Genomic DNA, 17567 nt, shown 5'->3' on the forward strand with positions numbered 1-17567 from the left:
GTATATTAAAAAGTTTTTTTTATATTATTTATTTTCTACTTTTTAGTCCTGTCTGAATAAAAGTTTGCAATAGATATTAAAATAATTCAACGATATTAATAGAAAGGTGCACACACATGCATTTACATATGTATGCACATACAAACGAGCACCAATTAATTTTATTTAAAGAAATGGCGTGTCGTCTATTTCCGGTGTAGCAAACGTAGTACATAGGTTATACGTTTTTTGTTAAAGAATAAACTATCATAAAATAAAATAAAATAAAAAATGAATTCTTAAAACTTTTCAATATGTGGTGCGCTATAAATTTGAATAGTTATTTAAATGGTTTTTATTCCTCTCTACTTTTTAAATTATTTACATTGTTTCCACGCGCATATTTTATGTAGACAAATGCATATATATACGAGTAAAGTCATACATATGTATGTGCATATATGTTTCCTTTGGTATCTACTCTCATCTGACATAAGTAGATAGTAAAATTTTTGGTTCATGAGGTCTTCGCCCTGCTTTTGGCATGCATGCTCCCTTTTCAAAACAGCTTTTGTCGTCTTAGAAAAAAGGGCGACGATCTTGATGCGGTTTGTTTATCAACTGTGTAAACTCGTGGACACGAAACCTCTGAAAATGCCGGCAACTTGAGTTGCGACTTGATGCAATTCAAAAAATATAAACACAATGTAAATAAACAAAGTGAACAAAATAAATAAGTACCATTTTGTTGGAACAAAGGTGAGTGAGTGAATGAGTGATAAAATGGAAATTGTGTTTATTTAAAATAAAGGGGGGGAGTGGCCGTCCTACTGTTGTTTGGACGTACATTAGGTGTGTGTGTGCTTGTGCATTTTCATTTTGCGAAAAAACATCAAAATGCTCTGAAATAGCTTCTGTTAATCAACTTTTCGCGAGAATAATTCTTATTGTGGCATCTGCGCGTGGCTTGTTGATTTCTTTACTAGAAAATTTGTAATTGAAAATTTAATAAATTTTAAATGTGGGAGGGTCTGTGCGAATATGGTTTTCTTCAAAAGTAAAATGCGTGTTTAGAAAATGGTTGTACATCAGGTTTCTAAAATTTGCAAATTTATGTGTCTATGTAAGTATTATTAAGTGCATGTAACACTTTATTATTGGTAAAACTTTAATATAGAACAAAGTGTTCGAAAATTCAATTTGATATTGTTTTACAGTACTTACTACAGAAAATCAGTCAACGTAAGTCATTAAAAGTACATATGTATGTATATAGCTTTTTAAACCAGTGTTGTCATTTTAGATTTTTCCGGCGATGTTTAGCTTTTTATCTTGGTTTAGCCGGAAGGAAACAGCTTTTTTCTTCGCCTTTTTTATTATTTTCCTTTTCTAATATTTTTTCAAAGTATTAATTGAAAAATTTGTATTTTTTATAATTACTAGCAGAGTACCCGCCGTCATTCGGGTAATAAACCCAAAGCCATGTGACACATTTTCAGTTCAGCATAAATCAACGGAGGCAAACTATTTGCTTTCTGTTTAACTTAAGGCCTCCCTATGAACAATCCACAAATACAATTCGGACATCCCATTCGTGAGCATCTGACACATAACTGACCGTGGGGAAAGCAGGGGCTTTCCATCAGAAGTCCAGTCAACTTTATTGTTTGACCTTGTGATTTATTTGTCGCCATGCCACTTCCACCAGCGCTAGGCTTGTCTACAATAAGCCACGACATTTGCCGATACTTTGCAATCCACATTCTTGCCATAGAAAGGCATCAAAATGGTTCCCAACGTGCTCGGAAGCCTAATGCCCTTGTTACCTTCGAACGAATACCATGTTTCAAAAATCTGAAAAAAATACTCAAATTTGATTAGAGCTTTAATGGAAAATAAAGTTTTACCGAAAATTATCGGTGTAATAAGAACTTCTCTGGCAACAATGCAAATAATTTTTTTATAAACTAGTTACTTTTGATTGATCTTAAAATAAAGAGGGGAAAAGGGAAGTATATATACAAGCTTTTAAACAGTACATTTGAAGGAACTAAAATCTGCTTATAAGACCTGGTTCTGAGCCGTTCATAGTGTTCATAAAAGCTTAAATGAAAATACGCATACTTCAAAATTCGTACAGCGACTGGAGTTCTCACCGGACACTGTCTAATTGGATTACACGCAGCTAGACTGGGCGCCCCCTGGAATGACTATCGCAGAAGCTGCATGGATGAAGACGAAAAGCAAACCATCCCGCATCTTCTCTGCCAACGCACGGATCTGTCAAAACGGAGAGCAAAAGCTCTTGGGAGCCATTTCTTCAACGTTCTCGATAAATTTAAAGCGGTGAACGTTAGAAACCGATGGACATTTTTGCAANTACTTTTGATTGATCTTAAAATAAAGAGGGGAAAAGGGAAGTATATATACAAGCTTTTAAACATTACATTTGAAGGAACTAAAATCTGCTTATAAGACCTGGTTCTGAGCCGTTCATAGTATTCATAAAAGCTTAAATGAAAATACGCATACTTCAAAATTCGCACAGCGACTGGAGTTCTCACCGGACACTGTCTAATTGGATTACACGCAGCTAGACTAGGCGCCCCCTGGAATGACTATCGCAGAAGCTGCATGGATGAAGACGAAAAGCAAACCATCCCGCATCTTCTCTGCCAACGCCCGGATCTGTCAAAACGGAGAGCAAAAGCTCTTGGGAGCCATTTCTTCAACGTTTTCGATAAATTTAAAGCGGTGAACGTTAGAAACCGATGGACATTTTTGCAAAGCACCAAGTGGTTTACAGGGGAACGGGGATAATTAAAATACCTCATGTGGTATCACAATGGACCTTGAGTCTCAGTCTAACCTTCAAAATTGCGTTCGTGAAAGTACTACAACTTAATCACCTTGCATTTTGCTAAACATTAACTGTTATCTTTATTTTCTTTGGCCACTGTGGTGTAGTGGTTAGCAGTGCGCGCTACCACTCCGCAGGGCCTGGGTTCAAGCCCTGGTCAAAGTAGCATTGCAAAAAAAAAAATTGAAAAAAGGTTCTTTCTTAACAGCGGTCGTCCCACGGCATTCAATGGCAAACCTCCGAGTATAATTCTGCCATGAAAAACAGCTTCTCATAAAACTGTAGGTACCTCATTGGCTTAATTTACACGCACTTTTCACTTCAAAAGGCTTTCTCTTCACATGTGTTGATTGAACGAGCGAACGTACCGTCTCATGTGTATAAATGGGTATTTAAGGGTATTAAGTAAAATCAAAATTTTTGACTTTTGTGTATGATGGGGTTTAATATCACACCGAATCCTTACTGTCGCAAGTGTTTATAGATTAGATGGAATCAGCTCAACACTTTCTCTTAAGCTGTCCAGATTTTGTGAGGCTACTAAAAAATATTTTCTTATGTACAAAATAAGTTTTTCATTACAAAAATGTATCTGTTTAACTTAAATAACACTGTTATGGAGTTGTAATAACGACTAAAATATATGAATTGTTAGTTTATATCTTAAGCTTTTTTTAACATTAACCTAAGCTTTGATTTAACCTTTCTCAGCCTTATTTTATTGTTCGGTTAGACCTTTCTTTGGAGAAGGTCTGGCAAGACTGAGCTTAATCCTATGCGACTGACGTGATTAAAGTTTCGCAATTTTACTGACGTATAATCTGTCAGACACCCATTTTCTGTATCAAAATAAATTTTAAGCTGCTTAGATATGGAAATTGTATTAATATTTTAGATAGTTAATAATGAAGTAGGAATTTTTAATAAGCTATCATACTGATGTTCGGGAAGAAAAATATTCAACACGGTGCTTAAGGAGACTTACCACAATGTATGTATAAAATTTTGTCGAGATCGGTCAAGTTGTTTTTGAGATACGCATATATTATATAAGGTAAATATTGATGAGCTCCTTAGTCACGCTGCTCGAAAAATCTGCACGTCCGGTACATACACACATATAGGTTCAAGACCGTATTTTTGGTTTAACTGCTTAAATTCGACATTTTTTATGCAATTGCATTAGGTGAGGTACCAACAATCTTTTATGTAAATATTACATGTTTAGCAACTCTCATAGACATTCTTGAAATCCGCGATGGTCAAAGTTGAGTAAGTTAAGAAAAATAGGGGCTTATTAAGATTTAACCCATTAAAACTTCCAACAAGCTGAGTCTTATAACGATTGTTTTTAAATAATGAACAAAATGTAGCATTCAGGAACTACATGGAACCTATTTTCATGTTGCACTCGGCCATAGCTGCAACCTACACTAGGTTTTGTTTCGGTATTTATTTCACGCCTTTTTTGTAGCACGTGTAATTATTATTATAATTATTATATAATTAATAATTACAATTTTATTGCCAACTTCATGACCACGATATACCGTCGTGAACTTTTGCCATCAACGGATAAGTGGTGCGGACCCGGAGGCCATGAATAGGATATTAAAGAGGACAAGGTCTGAAAAATCGAATTCACTTGTGCAGCACTAGGAAACCGGAAAGCGGCAAACCCTCATTGGTTCGATCGAAACTGTTTCAGCCATAATGAAAATAGATACGTTTCATAAATTAAAATTCGTTTTTTATTTCATTCTATTTTTATATTTTATTTTAATGTAAATAATTTTTTTGATTTTATTTCTTTATATATTATTTTATTTACCATTTTTAATTAGCTTGATCTCACTTCATTTTATTTCTTTATTTAGTTTTATTTCAATTTCTTCTATTGGTAAAATCGTTCTTTTTGGCCATATTCCAATTTTATGCATTTCATCAATTTCCACTAAAAAGAGCTGAGACACCTCCCAGCGTGTTAGTAACCCATTCTAAAAAAAAATATTCAAACGTTTTCGATGAAATCTATACACATATGTTGAACGAACATTTTCTGAAAGTCAAAACAAAAATAGTATATGTTTTTAAACCAAATGAACCCGTTTGCAAGTAAAAGTTGACAGAGACTTTTTTCACGGCACAAACTTGATGTTTTCCTGGTAGACACTGGACTCTACGCAAACAAAAAAATTGAGTGTTCGGTGCCAATTAATAATAATAGATTGGCGCTTACACATATGTTAGTGTTTGGCCGAGCTTCTCCTCCGACATGTGGGGTGTGCCTTGATGTTGTCGGAGGTTTTGCCATTGCCTGCCGAGGGACGACCGCTGTTAAGAAAAAACCTTTTTTCTATACATATTTTTTTGCGATGTTGCTTTGACCAGGGTTTGAACCCAGGTGCTGCGGAATGGAAGCGCGCACTGCTTACCACTGCACCACAGCGGCCGACAACGGTGCCAATTGGTATGATAAAACTAAGTAGTATAAACACACATCGTTAATGGTATACAAGATATATGGTCGTTTAAGGTACAAAACCGCGTATCAACAAAGTGCAAAACCGCGTATGTAAGGGTGAATAAATTATTTTCTAGAGAAGGAAAGAGGACTCATATTTCAAAATGGTTCTCGCCTTATAAAGCAATCGCATTTCTGGCTAGTATATTTCAGGTCGAATGGATATGGATTGAGCCAAGAGCTTGTGTGAACTAATCCAATTTTTGGCAGCCAATGTCAGTTACGCGGTTTTGCAGAATGACGATACGCGGTTTTGTACTTTAAACGACGATATGTATTATAGGACATAAAGAATTGACCCTCATTAGTGCCATCGCCATTAGCAACATCCACGATCAGCTTTTCGTTGGCATTTCGCCAAAGAGGCGAGCCACGGCGGCTGATCAATAAACGTGCTATTGCTCACGGCAGATGCTATGGAAAATCTTGGCAATAAATATAAAATATACATACATACATGTGTATAAATATGTTTGCGTGTACATACATCCCACTGGGAAAATAGATAAGCACCTTACGAGGTAAGCTATGTTTTCTTTCAGTTTTTAGTACCAAAAGTTGCATCATTACCAATGTCATCTACTAGCAAAGCACGTTGTCAGTTCCAACGCCGAGCTACTCCGAGCGACTGCTCTGCATTCTATGTAAAGCAGTGTTTGCATTATTCAACTTTGCGTTCAACAATTGCGTTCAACTCAACGCAGGGTCGCACGAAAAAAAAGTTGAATGGCTAAATGTTGGCTGGCGACCAACTTTGTTGAAAGCGATTAGTTGAAAGGCCATTCAACCAAAAGTTGAATGCAAAGTTGAACAATGCAAACACCTTTTTATGGCGAATATTTTGATATTTTTTCATATTTTGATATTTTTAGCCATTCAACTTTTTTTTCGTGCAACCCTGCGCTGAGTTGAACGCAAATGTTGAACGCAAAGTTGAACAATGCAAACACACTTTTACTTGCTTTATAAAGCGGCTCAGAAGTATGTATGTCTGATACCAAATGTACATTCTAAATTCCTACTTACATAAGGCGGTTGCTTCTTTGTTAAAGTAAGGGAGATTCGTCAGTGAAGTGGTAAGGACCGCCGGGTGAAGTATAAGTTGCTGGTAAGGTGTTGCACATCACCCGGCGGTCTTTACCACTTCCCTGCCGAATTTCCTTCACTTTAACAAAGGCGGGGCCGCCTTATGTAAGTTTGAATTTAGAATTTACATTTGGTATCAGACATACTTCTAAGCCGCTTTATAAAGTAAGTTACCTGGAATGCAGAACAGTCGCTCGGAGTAATTCGGCGCTTGGAAATAGCTTCGGCGGCACGTTATTTTGCAACTGACAACGTGCTTTGCTAGTAGATGACATTTGTCATGATGACAATTTTGGTACTAAAACTGAAAGAAAACATAACTTACCTCGTAAGGTGCTTACCTATTTTCGCAGTGGGACAAAAGTACATCCACGTATATATTTGTATATGCATGATTTCACTTCGCATGAAACCAAAAATTAAATAGCAAGAAATTTATTCACCTCAGCCCCTCATATAGCCTACATCTGTCCGAAAATGTATATGTACTTGTGCCATAATTTATGTCATATCTTCTGTTTAATTTTTCCACAAATTAACAAAGTTAATAATTACAAGTTAATTTTCACTTTTTGTTCATTTTCCAAGTAACCTGTGGATTACTCAAGAAAACGTTATAAATGTTCGATTTCTTCAGAATATGTATATGTATGTATGTATGAGACGTCTTTTCTTTTGAAGGAAAATCTTATTTTATTTTTGTGCTGATTATTATTCTCGGAAGGTTACAGTTTTACTTTTGAATTCTAAAAAATCGTTTGAATATTATTGAAAATCTGGCACTGTAACCGCGTGAGTGATTGTGACCTGATGTTGACGTCAATTAGAAATTCCACGTAAAGTCAAGTCCTTCTATACCTGTTCTTTCAACCACAGAGGTGGTTTAACTTTTTTCTGCGTACTTTTTCCTCCTTTTTACTACCTCGTCTTGTCTTCGCTCACATCCAGATTCATTCGATTTGCTCCCATATCTAAGTTTTAGGATGCTGAACAAACATGACAATTGGTGAAGCCGATTTTGGCGACATCATCGCTATAATAATAAGTGTTTGCTTAGTTCCTTCGTAAGCGGCTTAGTTCTACAGCTGTTGTTATCTTCCCCGACATCATGTCAAAGGAGTCGTGCTGTGTGAAACTTCATTTGATATGAAACGGGACTCTTACCAATTCTAATAGAGCAGGTAATCTGGCTCAAAGTAATTTACAACAGCCGTTCACTCTCGCGGAGATACCAAATTCAGAAATTAACTCTACATCTTTTTACGTTTCCGAAAGCGGCTTTCAGATCGTCAAGGTTCTCCCTCGCGGGCCTTTTCCAAGATTTGGCTTCTATGGTGAATACCTGATATATGGTGGATTTACCAGGCCTAAAGCCACATTGATAAAGCACAATCAGTTCTTTTACCTAGGGTTCAGCCGTCCACACAATACCCTCGATAAGACCTTGTATGAAATATTGACAGCCGTCGGACATGCGTGTATGTGCCCATATTCTGCCTAAGAATTAAAGATTTCACTTTACTCGTATCAACTCTTCGCCCCGTACTTGAATAGCTTAACTGGCAGGCCGTCAACTACAGTAACTTTGTTGTTTATCTGCCATGGCATGAACTTCGTCGTGCTCAACTGGGGCCATCTTTTTTACTGGTTTTAGCGCCGTCGCAGAGGCATTAATTTTAGCATGCTCAGGATATCGGTCACTATCTCGTCGTGTATCGGCTCCCTTAGTATTTCGGCAAATAAGTATCTCTCTTTAGTGCTGCAGACTACCATGTTTCGGACCCCGGCAAAGTCGAACGAGACTGAACCAACCCTGACTAGTACGACTTTCCATTTTTACAATTTTTATTGGCACCATCGAAATTCATTCTATAATTTTTATATACATGAAGAAAGTAGTATATATGTGCATAAGGAATACTGCGTAATAATCTTAAACGCCAATATTTAATCACTTTTATTCTAAGGCGTGCGAGTAAACGTGTTAGATAACATCGTATGGTGCTACGGGGCGTATACGTTACATACGCAACTACGGGTGCATGAGCACGAGTGGTTAGTTTTACTTTTTTAACAGTACATATGTATGGATATCTTTTTCCTATTTTCATTTATATACAATTTCGCGTTGGAATTTTGTTCTTTTTACAAATCTGAAGATAATGCGTTTTCTAAGATATGTGTGCCTCCATTTTCGACTAAAAACACGTTTTTGTCGAAAAATATAACAACTCGTGAGATTTTCTCTGATACACATATGCAAGAATTCATTTTACTTTTTAAATTTAATTATCTAACATGTGGCACCCCTTTTCAAAAAACTATACCCATATCTACAGGGCAAACCTTTTAATTTGACACCTCAATTTGAAAATCGAACGAAAGATACAGATCTGATGACGTGGTGTTAAATATTAAAAGGCAAACATCTCCGTACTCCATTGAGAATATTTACTTCAAAAATAAAAATCCAATATGTATAACGATTTTTTCTGGAAAAAAATAAATATCAGAAAATTACGATCAAATTTAACCGATAAAATAAAAATTTAACAATGATTTTTTTCCCTTTAAACATTTGCAATGATTGTCCTCGAAAGAAGGGCTTCTCATTTGAGGATTTATTTTATTTGTCATTAAAAGTTGGTTTTATATGGCTTGTCCGAAACCCAGCGCACAACCAGTTCCCACATTCATTTTTAAGTGTTGCACCTTTGTATGTATAGTGAATTGTAAGATCTTATGATTGCAGTATCTGTAATAGATTATAATGGGTTCGTCTTTATTTTAGAAGAAACCAATTAAAAAACGAATTAAAAACCCCAGCCATATTCAAGAAGTTATCAATCAGAACCGCAACGAAAAACGCTGCGTTTGCGAATAATTACCGCCGGCTGGCCCTAACAAATGAATGGAAAGAGCTTGCATTAAGTAGGTCAAGGGTTCCCTGCCTTAAATACACAACATAATTTTTGTATAACATTTATAAAGTTACCTAATAAAAACCAAACGGTTACCTATTGATTTTATTAACGAGATTTTTCTTAATTTCTTTGAAACACTTTCGATAAACCCCTTTGAAATTATTTCTCTACGTCACTGACAAATCGGTTCCCCGCCATGTAACTTTAAGGGAATTCAGTTTTGTAGTGAATTCTCTTTACTTGTAGATACGAGTAAGTTAACCTTTTCACATCCAACTCTACTTTCCACTTCTATTGCTCAGCCCCCATAGATTATTTAACTATTTCGCAATATCCAAAGAGCATAAGAAGAGAGTAAATAGCTTAAGCCAGAAAAAAAGAGTTAAAACCTTATCAATTTGGTAACTGCGCGCGCAGCTCCTCCCGCCTTTTTAAGAGACAGTTAACCTAATTAACAACTCGTTAAGTAAAGGTGATTTTTAGTTGCAACGTGAAGTCCAACCAAAAGACAAACGGAAACCCCAGAAACACTGAATGAATAAAGGCGCGTGAGCATATCTGCTCCATCGATGAAAACCGTTTGGCGGTAAGTGTCAAATCACGCGATAGTTAACGCGAGTTTCACAGGCAGCTGTGAATCCACGCGTGGTTTCGCTGTGGCCAACGGAGATGAATGGCGCGGTGCAGCGGCTACGAGGGGGATAATTACCATTGGAAAATCAAAAGCCTAAAACTGCGATAAGAAGTAGAGCAGGTTTTTACGCGTAACCACCAAAATTTTGAACGCATTAACAGCTTGGCGCGCCGCGGTTTTGATTTTTTGCTAATTCTGGGAAATTTCTGATGATTTTGTTCGTAAGAAGCAAAGAAAAAACCAAATAAAAACGAAACAATAACAAAAAAAAGCAAACGCAAATTGGGAGCACACGTAAAACCCCAACGAGCAGCCGATATGCGCGAGTGTGAGCGCGAAAAAGCACCGACCGCTTGGAGCCGATTGTGGCTCCAAGGCGGTGCTTATCAGTTTCTTTGGCGAAGGCGAGAGAGCCTACTTCTGGCTGGCTAGGTGGCGAGCGCAATGTAAAGCTTTTTTTTGGTTTCTGATGAAATTCAATAGAAACGCAAAACACAGCGAGAGCACTGGTATAAAAACCGCGGCACAGCCGTTTCGGAGCATNATCAAATCACGCGATAGTTAACGCGAGTTTCACAGGCAGCTGTGAATCCACGCGTGGTTTCGCTGTGGCCAACGGAGATGAACGGCGCGGTGCAGCGGCTACGAGGGGGATAATTACCATTGGAAAATCAAAAGCCGATTGTGGCTCCAAGACGGTGCTTATCAGTTGCTTTGGCGAAGGCGAGAGAGCCTACTTCTGGCTGGCTAGGTGGCGAGCGCAATGTAAAGCTTTTTTTTTGGTTTCTGATGAAATTCAATAGAAACGCAAAACACAGCGAGAGCACTGGTATAAAAACCGCGGCACAGCCGTTTCGGAGCATTCATTGTGAAATTAAAATCAAAATTGAAGCAAGTCAAAAGAGCGTTTGAACGGAATAAATTGCATACGCGTTAAGCTACTAGCCAAGTGAAAGCATAGCAAGAAGAATTTCATAACAAATTGTGATAAAAGCAAAAACAAATAAGATTTTCATTTGAAAAAAAATTACAGTGCCATAAAAAAGCAGCAAAGAAAACACACACCCTACAAAAATCACAAAAAGAGGGTTAAAAGAACATTTTTCAAAGTAAAGCAAAAAGTAAACAAAGTGCATAAGAACACTGTTGCACAACAACAAAAAGAACTCTATCAACCAGTGCCACCAAAAGTGAAACCGTTGTCAAAGTCAGAGGCAATCGCGTTTGAGTATAAATCACAAGCGACACCAAGCGCCGGCAAACAATCAGCAATCGCAGCTTCAACCGTTAGTGTCAATCAAAGCTTGAAAATTCCGCCATACGCGCAAGCACCCATCTACCCAACACGCACATACAAAATGGTCGTGGACGAAGCACGCATCCATCATTACCAGAACAGCAGCGCCATGAACGACATCAACCTAGAGCAACACCTTGAAGCCATCAATGATAAGGCAACCACCACACAAATGGATTACTCAAAGATTGGACGCACCGTCAAATCAGCGCTACTGAAGGCACAAGCTGAGTCGCGTGTCATTGTGGGACTCAGCGCCGCCATCCAAGTGCTCTCCAAGTCACCGGAGGGCTCACTCTTCTGCCTAATGGCCGTGCCACAAGATGGCGACTCCGCCACCCACATGCACGAAGTGCTGCTGGAAGCCTTCTGCTATGAAAACGACATCTATGTCATCAAAGTCGATTGCCCCACCAAGCTGAGCCGCATTCTGGGCAAAACCGTAGTTGAATCGTGTTGTCTGGTGCAAAAGACCTGGACCGGCGAGGATGACGAGGAGCAGCTGAATAAGCAAGAATCACTGATGGTCGACTACTGCGAGGCGTTCTGGGATGCCCCACAACACCCAATCGTCGAGTTGCCGGTCGTGTGAACGCATGAATGTACAGTGTCTGAACACATTTCTGAACGAGAAGCACATTCAACGAAAGCGTTTTATGGTGTAACTTCTCTTGTGGTGAAATTATGAAAAAATTAAATATTTTTGGCCTAGACGAAGAGCGTGAACGATGTCTGGAACACAATGCCGCCGACATTGGTACGTTCAAAGTGGAAAAAACCAAAAACAAAAAAAACCGACAAGTTTAAATCTGGATTGTTGCGAAGCACGAGATGAAAAATGAAGCAGATGAAGATGTACAAATGTAGATAAATTCAGCTGAAGATAATGAAAGATAAGTACGGCTGGGTCGCATGCAATTTTGTATAATAGCAATACTAACAACGCAAACGAGGCCATACGCCGCTGCCAGCGCCATTACAGCCAAATTTTAACGAATATTAATGAAAGTATTAGAAATTAATGTCAATTAATTTCGAAATCACATCAAACAATGAACGAAACACACTGTACGCCCCCAGCCATCAATAGCTGAGCTGCTCAACAGTCGAACAGCAAAGCCGATGCAATAACAAAAACCTCAATTAACCTCAATAAAGCCGGCGTCAGCTCCCCCAACCGTAGGCAAGACGCAATGACCTTGTCGCCGAAGCCGCTGTCACCGCCAATAATGCAACGAAAAAACGCCGGATTTCCAACCGCAACTAGCAAGCGGCAACAGCACCGCACCAGCTTAGTCAATATTGAATCAGTGCGTGTGCGTGATCAACGCGTGCGACAAGGAAGTCAGATTAAGATCAACTACAGCAACAACAGCAAAAGAAAAACGGCTTCGCAGTTAATTCTACTTTATAGTCTAGCAAAAATATTGTATACCTCTGTAAGATTAGAAAAAAATCTCTATAATAACGCTTTATAGGTTATTAATTAAACACTAGAAAATATGAGCGTATCAATTTATGCAAACTCATAATTTAGCAAAACAAAAAAGAGAGAAAAAGTCTCATAAAATGAAAGATGTTGACCTTAACTTAAAAGCTGAGACTGAGAAATTGTTTTAAATTATTTCAAGCGTTAAAGATAAACAAAAAAGTTAAAAAATATAATATAAAAAATAAGTTGCCTGTAATATTTGTTCAATAGCAGTTGCACTTAAAATTTTATTTAATATGTATGTATGTACATATATGTTATGTACAACTAAAAACAAATGTTATGTATTAAAAACTGTTTGTTAATTATTTGTTACGTTAGCTTTTTGTTGCATGCTATTACCACATTTGGGAGCATATACGAAATATGTATTTAAGAAAAAAATTTATAAAAACCCAAAGCATCATTTGTTGTAAGTTAAAAATGAAAAAGATTTAAAAATAAAACCAATATTACAAAATGAAGAATAGCAAAATTATCTCAAACAACCATATATTAATATTAATAAAACAGTTATATAATTGAAACAAAAAAACATTAATTCTTTTGAAATTTTGGCGGTACTTAGGTTGAGTTGTCTACTTTTCCACATCAATTTTTGCCTACATTTGATGGGAATGCCGTTTTCTTTCTGACGCTAATTTATTCCATGCTGTTGAAATTGAAGTTTTGTTCAGTTGCCTTAATTGGGTTGGATTCGATTTGACTTGCAATGTTACGTACAACTGGATGTACATACAAACACTTGTATGTAAAACTGTTCCCAATAAGTCAAAAAGACTCACGTGTTGCCGTTATCTTATCTTAAATTGCAGTATATTTTGTTTGATTTAAAGAGAGATTACTCATACAAGAGTCGCATAATTTCTCTGTGTATGTAATTGGAATTAAGAACTAAAACTATTATTTGGTATAACAGAGGCGAAGTCGCCGATTATTTCCGGAAGAAAATATTGAAGTTGTTACTAGCCTGATTTTGTGGCAGAAAAAATACTAGGTAAAATAGTACAAGAGGCTGAGCATCTGAAGTAGATCATACGCATGTATGCATGTAAAATGGTGGCTACATTACAATCGTTAAACAGTCAGCAGTCGTTCAATCTTCTAAGAAAGTAGTCAAGTTATCGAAGTTGTCGAAAGTCAAAAAGGTGATGTCGTCAAGTCGCTGTAGTGGTCGATAGTCAAAAGAGTCAAGTTGTAAAATAGCCGCCGAGGTAAGAATTCGAATGAGTGTTTTTCTATCAGTTGTCGGCCGCTATGAAGTCTTCTTCTGAATACACATAGTATCTTTTGAAATCTTAAATTAATCAAACATTCGTCTAACACTTTATATAGCACCCTATCTTAGCTACCGATTCAAAAACGATTTTTTCGACGACATTTTCAATGTATTTTCGTTTGAGATAGGTCGTTCTTAAACCAAATTCTGAGATAGGGTGTTTTTCAATAAAATTCTGAAATAGGGCGTTCTTCAATCAAATTCTGAAGAAGAGCGTTCTTGAAAAGTTTTCTGAGATAGGGCGTTTTCGAACTGACTGCCGAGTTATCGAATTCAATCATTCCTTGTAGTTGATAAATATTGTTTAATTAAACATTAATTATTTGAACCAACAATAAAAATTTTTACATGTATGTATGTACATAAATATGTGCATAGGTATAGTGAGGACCAGGCATGAGTACATGGTGATTTTTGTTAAATATTTGCAAGGTTTCTAAAGTTAAAGTAAAATTTGTTTGATAATATTTAAAAAAAAAAATACCTACCGATGGTTTATGCTTTAACCAAAACCATATAAATTAAACTTTCGAACTTTATAAAGAGTTTAGAAAAATTTAACAGAATAAACATTTTGAGCTTTTCAATCTGATGTTTTTTAGTTTTGTAGCCCATTAAATTTTAATACAAAAAAATGTAAGTTTTAAGCGGCTGCAAAATCGGGTTGATTTTTAATATATATTTTTTTTTTTTGCTGACGGCTTTTTGCACTTTTTCTATACACGCATGAATTTTCAACGAAAACGAATTTTTAATGAAAACTTATTGTGGAAAAGCAACAGTAATTTGAAAAAATTGTATAAGTGATAGCTATTTCGGAAATCACCACATTTCCTCATCAGACTTTTTCGGCCTCGAGCTCAATAAAAATTGTTGAATATAATTGTTATAAGGCCATAAAATAACAAAAACAAATAACTTAAGGACGAGCACACCTAAAANTGTCTTGTGATTTTTCTTGAGAGCTGGAGTCTAAGCATCAAGATACAATTGGTAATTGAGGTTATGAGCTTTCGGGGGGAGGGGTTTGAATCCCAAAACCCACCCCTTGTGTGCGCTAATGAGTCTAACTAACTTATTATTGTGAACATTTTGGAAACGTATAGTGTAGCCTACGCATTTTATGTAGTATTGTAAATACTATAGGTGGGCAACATTGTAAAAGACTATTAAAGAAAGAAACACATTCCTTTTCACTTACATCCGGTAAGAAAATCTACCACATCAATTTAAGAACTAACACAATTCATGCGTAGCTACAACTAAAAATCTTGTAGATTCTAAATATTGCGCAACAATTTCAATTTTATGAACATTTAATTATCTACTGTATGTCATTTACAAGATTTAAAAGATTTATATTATAAAACCGAATGACTTAAATTAAAAAATAATCAATTTAGGGGATTTTAGATTATTTGCCTAAAGCTACTCAACTCAAAATAAAGCGATTTAAGGCGATTACAAAGTAAGGGCGTAATTAAAATTAAGTTATTTTTTTAGAAAACAGCATTACTGTTTTTCCCCTTTATTATTGTAAATCACACAGTTTTTATTTTCACTTATATTTTTTCTTTTTTTTTTTTCTTTCGCAAAACCCCGCAAAAGGCTTGTAATCTTTAAATCCCGGTTTTTTGCTCGACCGCTCTTGGAATTTGATTGTCAACAGTGCAGTAAGTGCATACATACATATCTATACATGAAAATATTCTATTACCCTTGGAAAGTTTATCTCGGGCTGAAAAGTGTTCGTCATTCCATAAAATTCCTGTGAAAGTTCCTTATCCAAATCAAAGCCAAGCAAACCCAAAAATACAATTTCTTCTGTCAAAGGCTAAGCAAGAGCAAAAATTTAATAAAAACCAAATGCCAAGAATTAATTTCATATATACCAATCTTTTGTAGTGTTGCTTTGAAAAACCCAGCTTAATTTTGAATTCTTATCAGCGAAAAAGCTTTCGTACGATTTCGCGGAATCCCAAAATAATCTAAATAAATAAAACCAAATACATGCAAACCAAAGACAAAAATAAATGTTTACATGTTTAGTATTTACATGCATATGTACATACAAATGCATATACATATATATAAATGCATAAACTCATTGTTAATGGTTCTAGCTTTGCCAGACAAAGTCGCTGATTCATACCTCCATCGAACCGGCTACGGCAAAATTATTTGCGAAATACCCAACCATGCGACGCTGGCGTGTATACTGTGTGCAAATGTACAATTTCGTCCCCAAATCAAGCTGGCACGCAATAGGTATGCCCACAGATGCTCAAGCCGTGTCTAGTCCAACACAAGCGGTGAATAATGTATGCAGAGCCGCTAAATGGACTTAAAAATGGGCAGTGTATGCGTGTCGACTCGCCGGCAACAAAAAAAATTCCTGGTGGGTAAGTGCATATAAAAATACCAGCTTGACTTTCATGTTGCACCCGACTGACTCAACTGCAGATTGCGCATACATATGTATGTATAAACCAAAGTCTGCACTGTCTCAGAAAATGATGAAACGCAAATTTCGAATATCATGAATGTAATTGATGATAACCACTGAGCAAACTATTTAAGTTGAATATGTACGTATGGATACATTTATGTATATACATCTGTTTGTGCCAGGGATGAAAAAGTGCTAGGTACAGTTGTACCTTTAGCCGACGTATGCAACTTTAAAGGTGTATTATTTAGGTATAATATTTATATTTTGGTACTCATCCCTAAGAGAATTATCTTAAATGCTTTTAAAATGCGTTAATTGTAAACCCCGATTAATTAAAGAATGTCATAGCCTAGATAGGTTAGGTTAGTTTATACTTATATATTCGTATGCTTAGTTTTCTGAACACCTTTTCGTATTACTTTTTCGAACTTTTTGATATCTCCTCTGATCCTCCTCTCGATCACGGTGTNTATATTAAGCTAGAGGCATTGCCAATCAGCATCCGAAAGTTTTCTGCTTCAGCCATTCAGAAACAGGCAAAATGTTCAAAAATTTATATTCCCAAAAATATTAAAAATTTTAAATTTTCAAAAAATTTCAAAATTGTATCCTGCCGTAAAGGAAATCAATGCGATAATCGGCTATTTCTCATCATGCCTCATTGCCCGCAGAGATAAACAGTGCATACGAACTAAAGGTGATGCCAGACAAAACTTTGCCAGCAAAGCATCAGAAGCAAAAGGTATGCCAAAATGAACGCCAAGAAAACAATTTTGTTCCGCTTTTTTACTCGTCAAAATCCCTGTGGATTTTATATATCGCCACCTAAAATTCAAAAACAACCCTAACAAACATCATCGCTGAAATACAAAAAGTCATAATAGTCGTAAGATCCGACAAAGGCACGACCTTCACCCATATGTTTAATGGATAAAATCTTTTTTCTATGAAATTTAACGTATTTTTAAATATTTTGCGAGAGGGCTGGCTGAAAAATCCTTGCCAGAATATTTTTAATTAAATATTCAAAAATTAGTATT

At 36.4% G+C, this 17567-nt stretch overlaps 1 protein-coding gene across 1 annotated transcript; it reads left to right on the forward strand.

Annotated features, from left to right (window-relative positions):
• The first annotated feature begins 10774 nt into the window (after positions 1–10774).
• On the forward strand, positions 10775–13190 carry Gadd45 (Growth arrest and DNA damage-inducible 45). The gene has a single exon (XM_017628400.1). It carries the CDS (start codon positions 11366–11368, stop codon positions 11894–11896), a length of 531 nt encoding a protein of 176 aa, XP_017483889.1. The 5' UTR covers positions 10775–11365; the 3' UTR covers positions 11897–13190.
• The last annotated feature ends 4377 nt before the right edge of the window (positions 13191–17567 follow it).

The sequence above is a fragment of the Rhagoletis zephyria genome, unplaced genomic scaffold, assembly GCF_001687245.7.
Source record: "Rhagoletis zephyria isolate East Lansing unplaced genomic scaffold, Rhagoletis_zephyria_1.1 Rzeph_scaffold_05954, whole genome shotgun sequence".
Lineage (NCBI taxonomy): Eukaryota > Metazoa > Arthropoda > Insecta > Diptera > Tephritidae > Rhagoletis > Rhagoletis zephyria.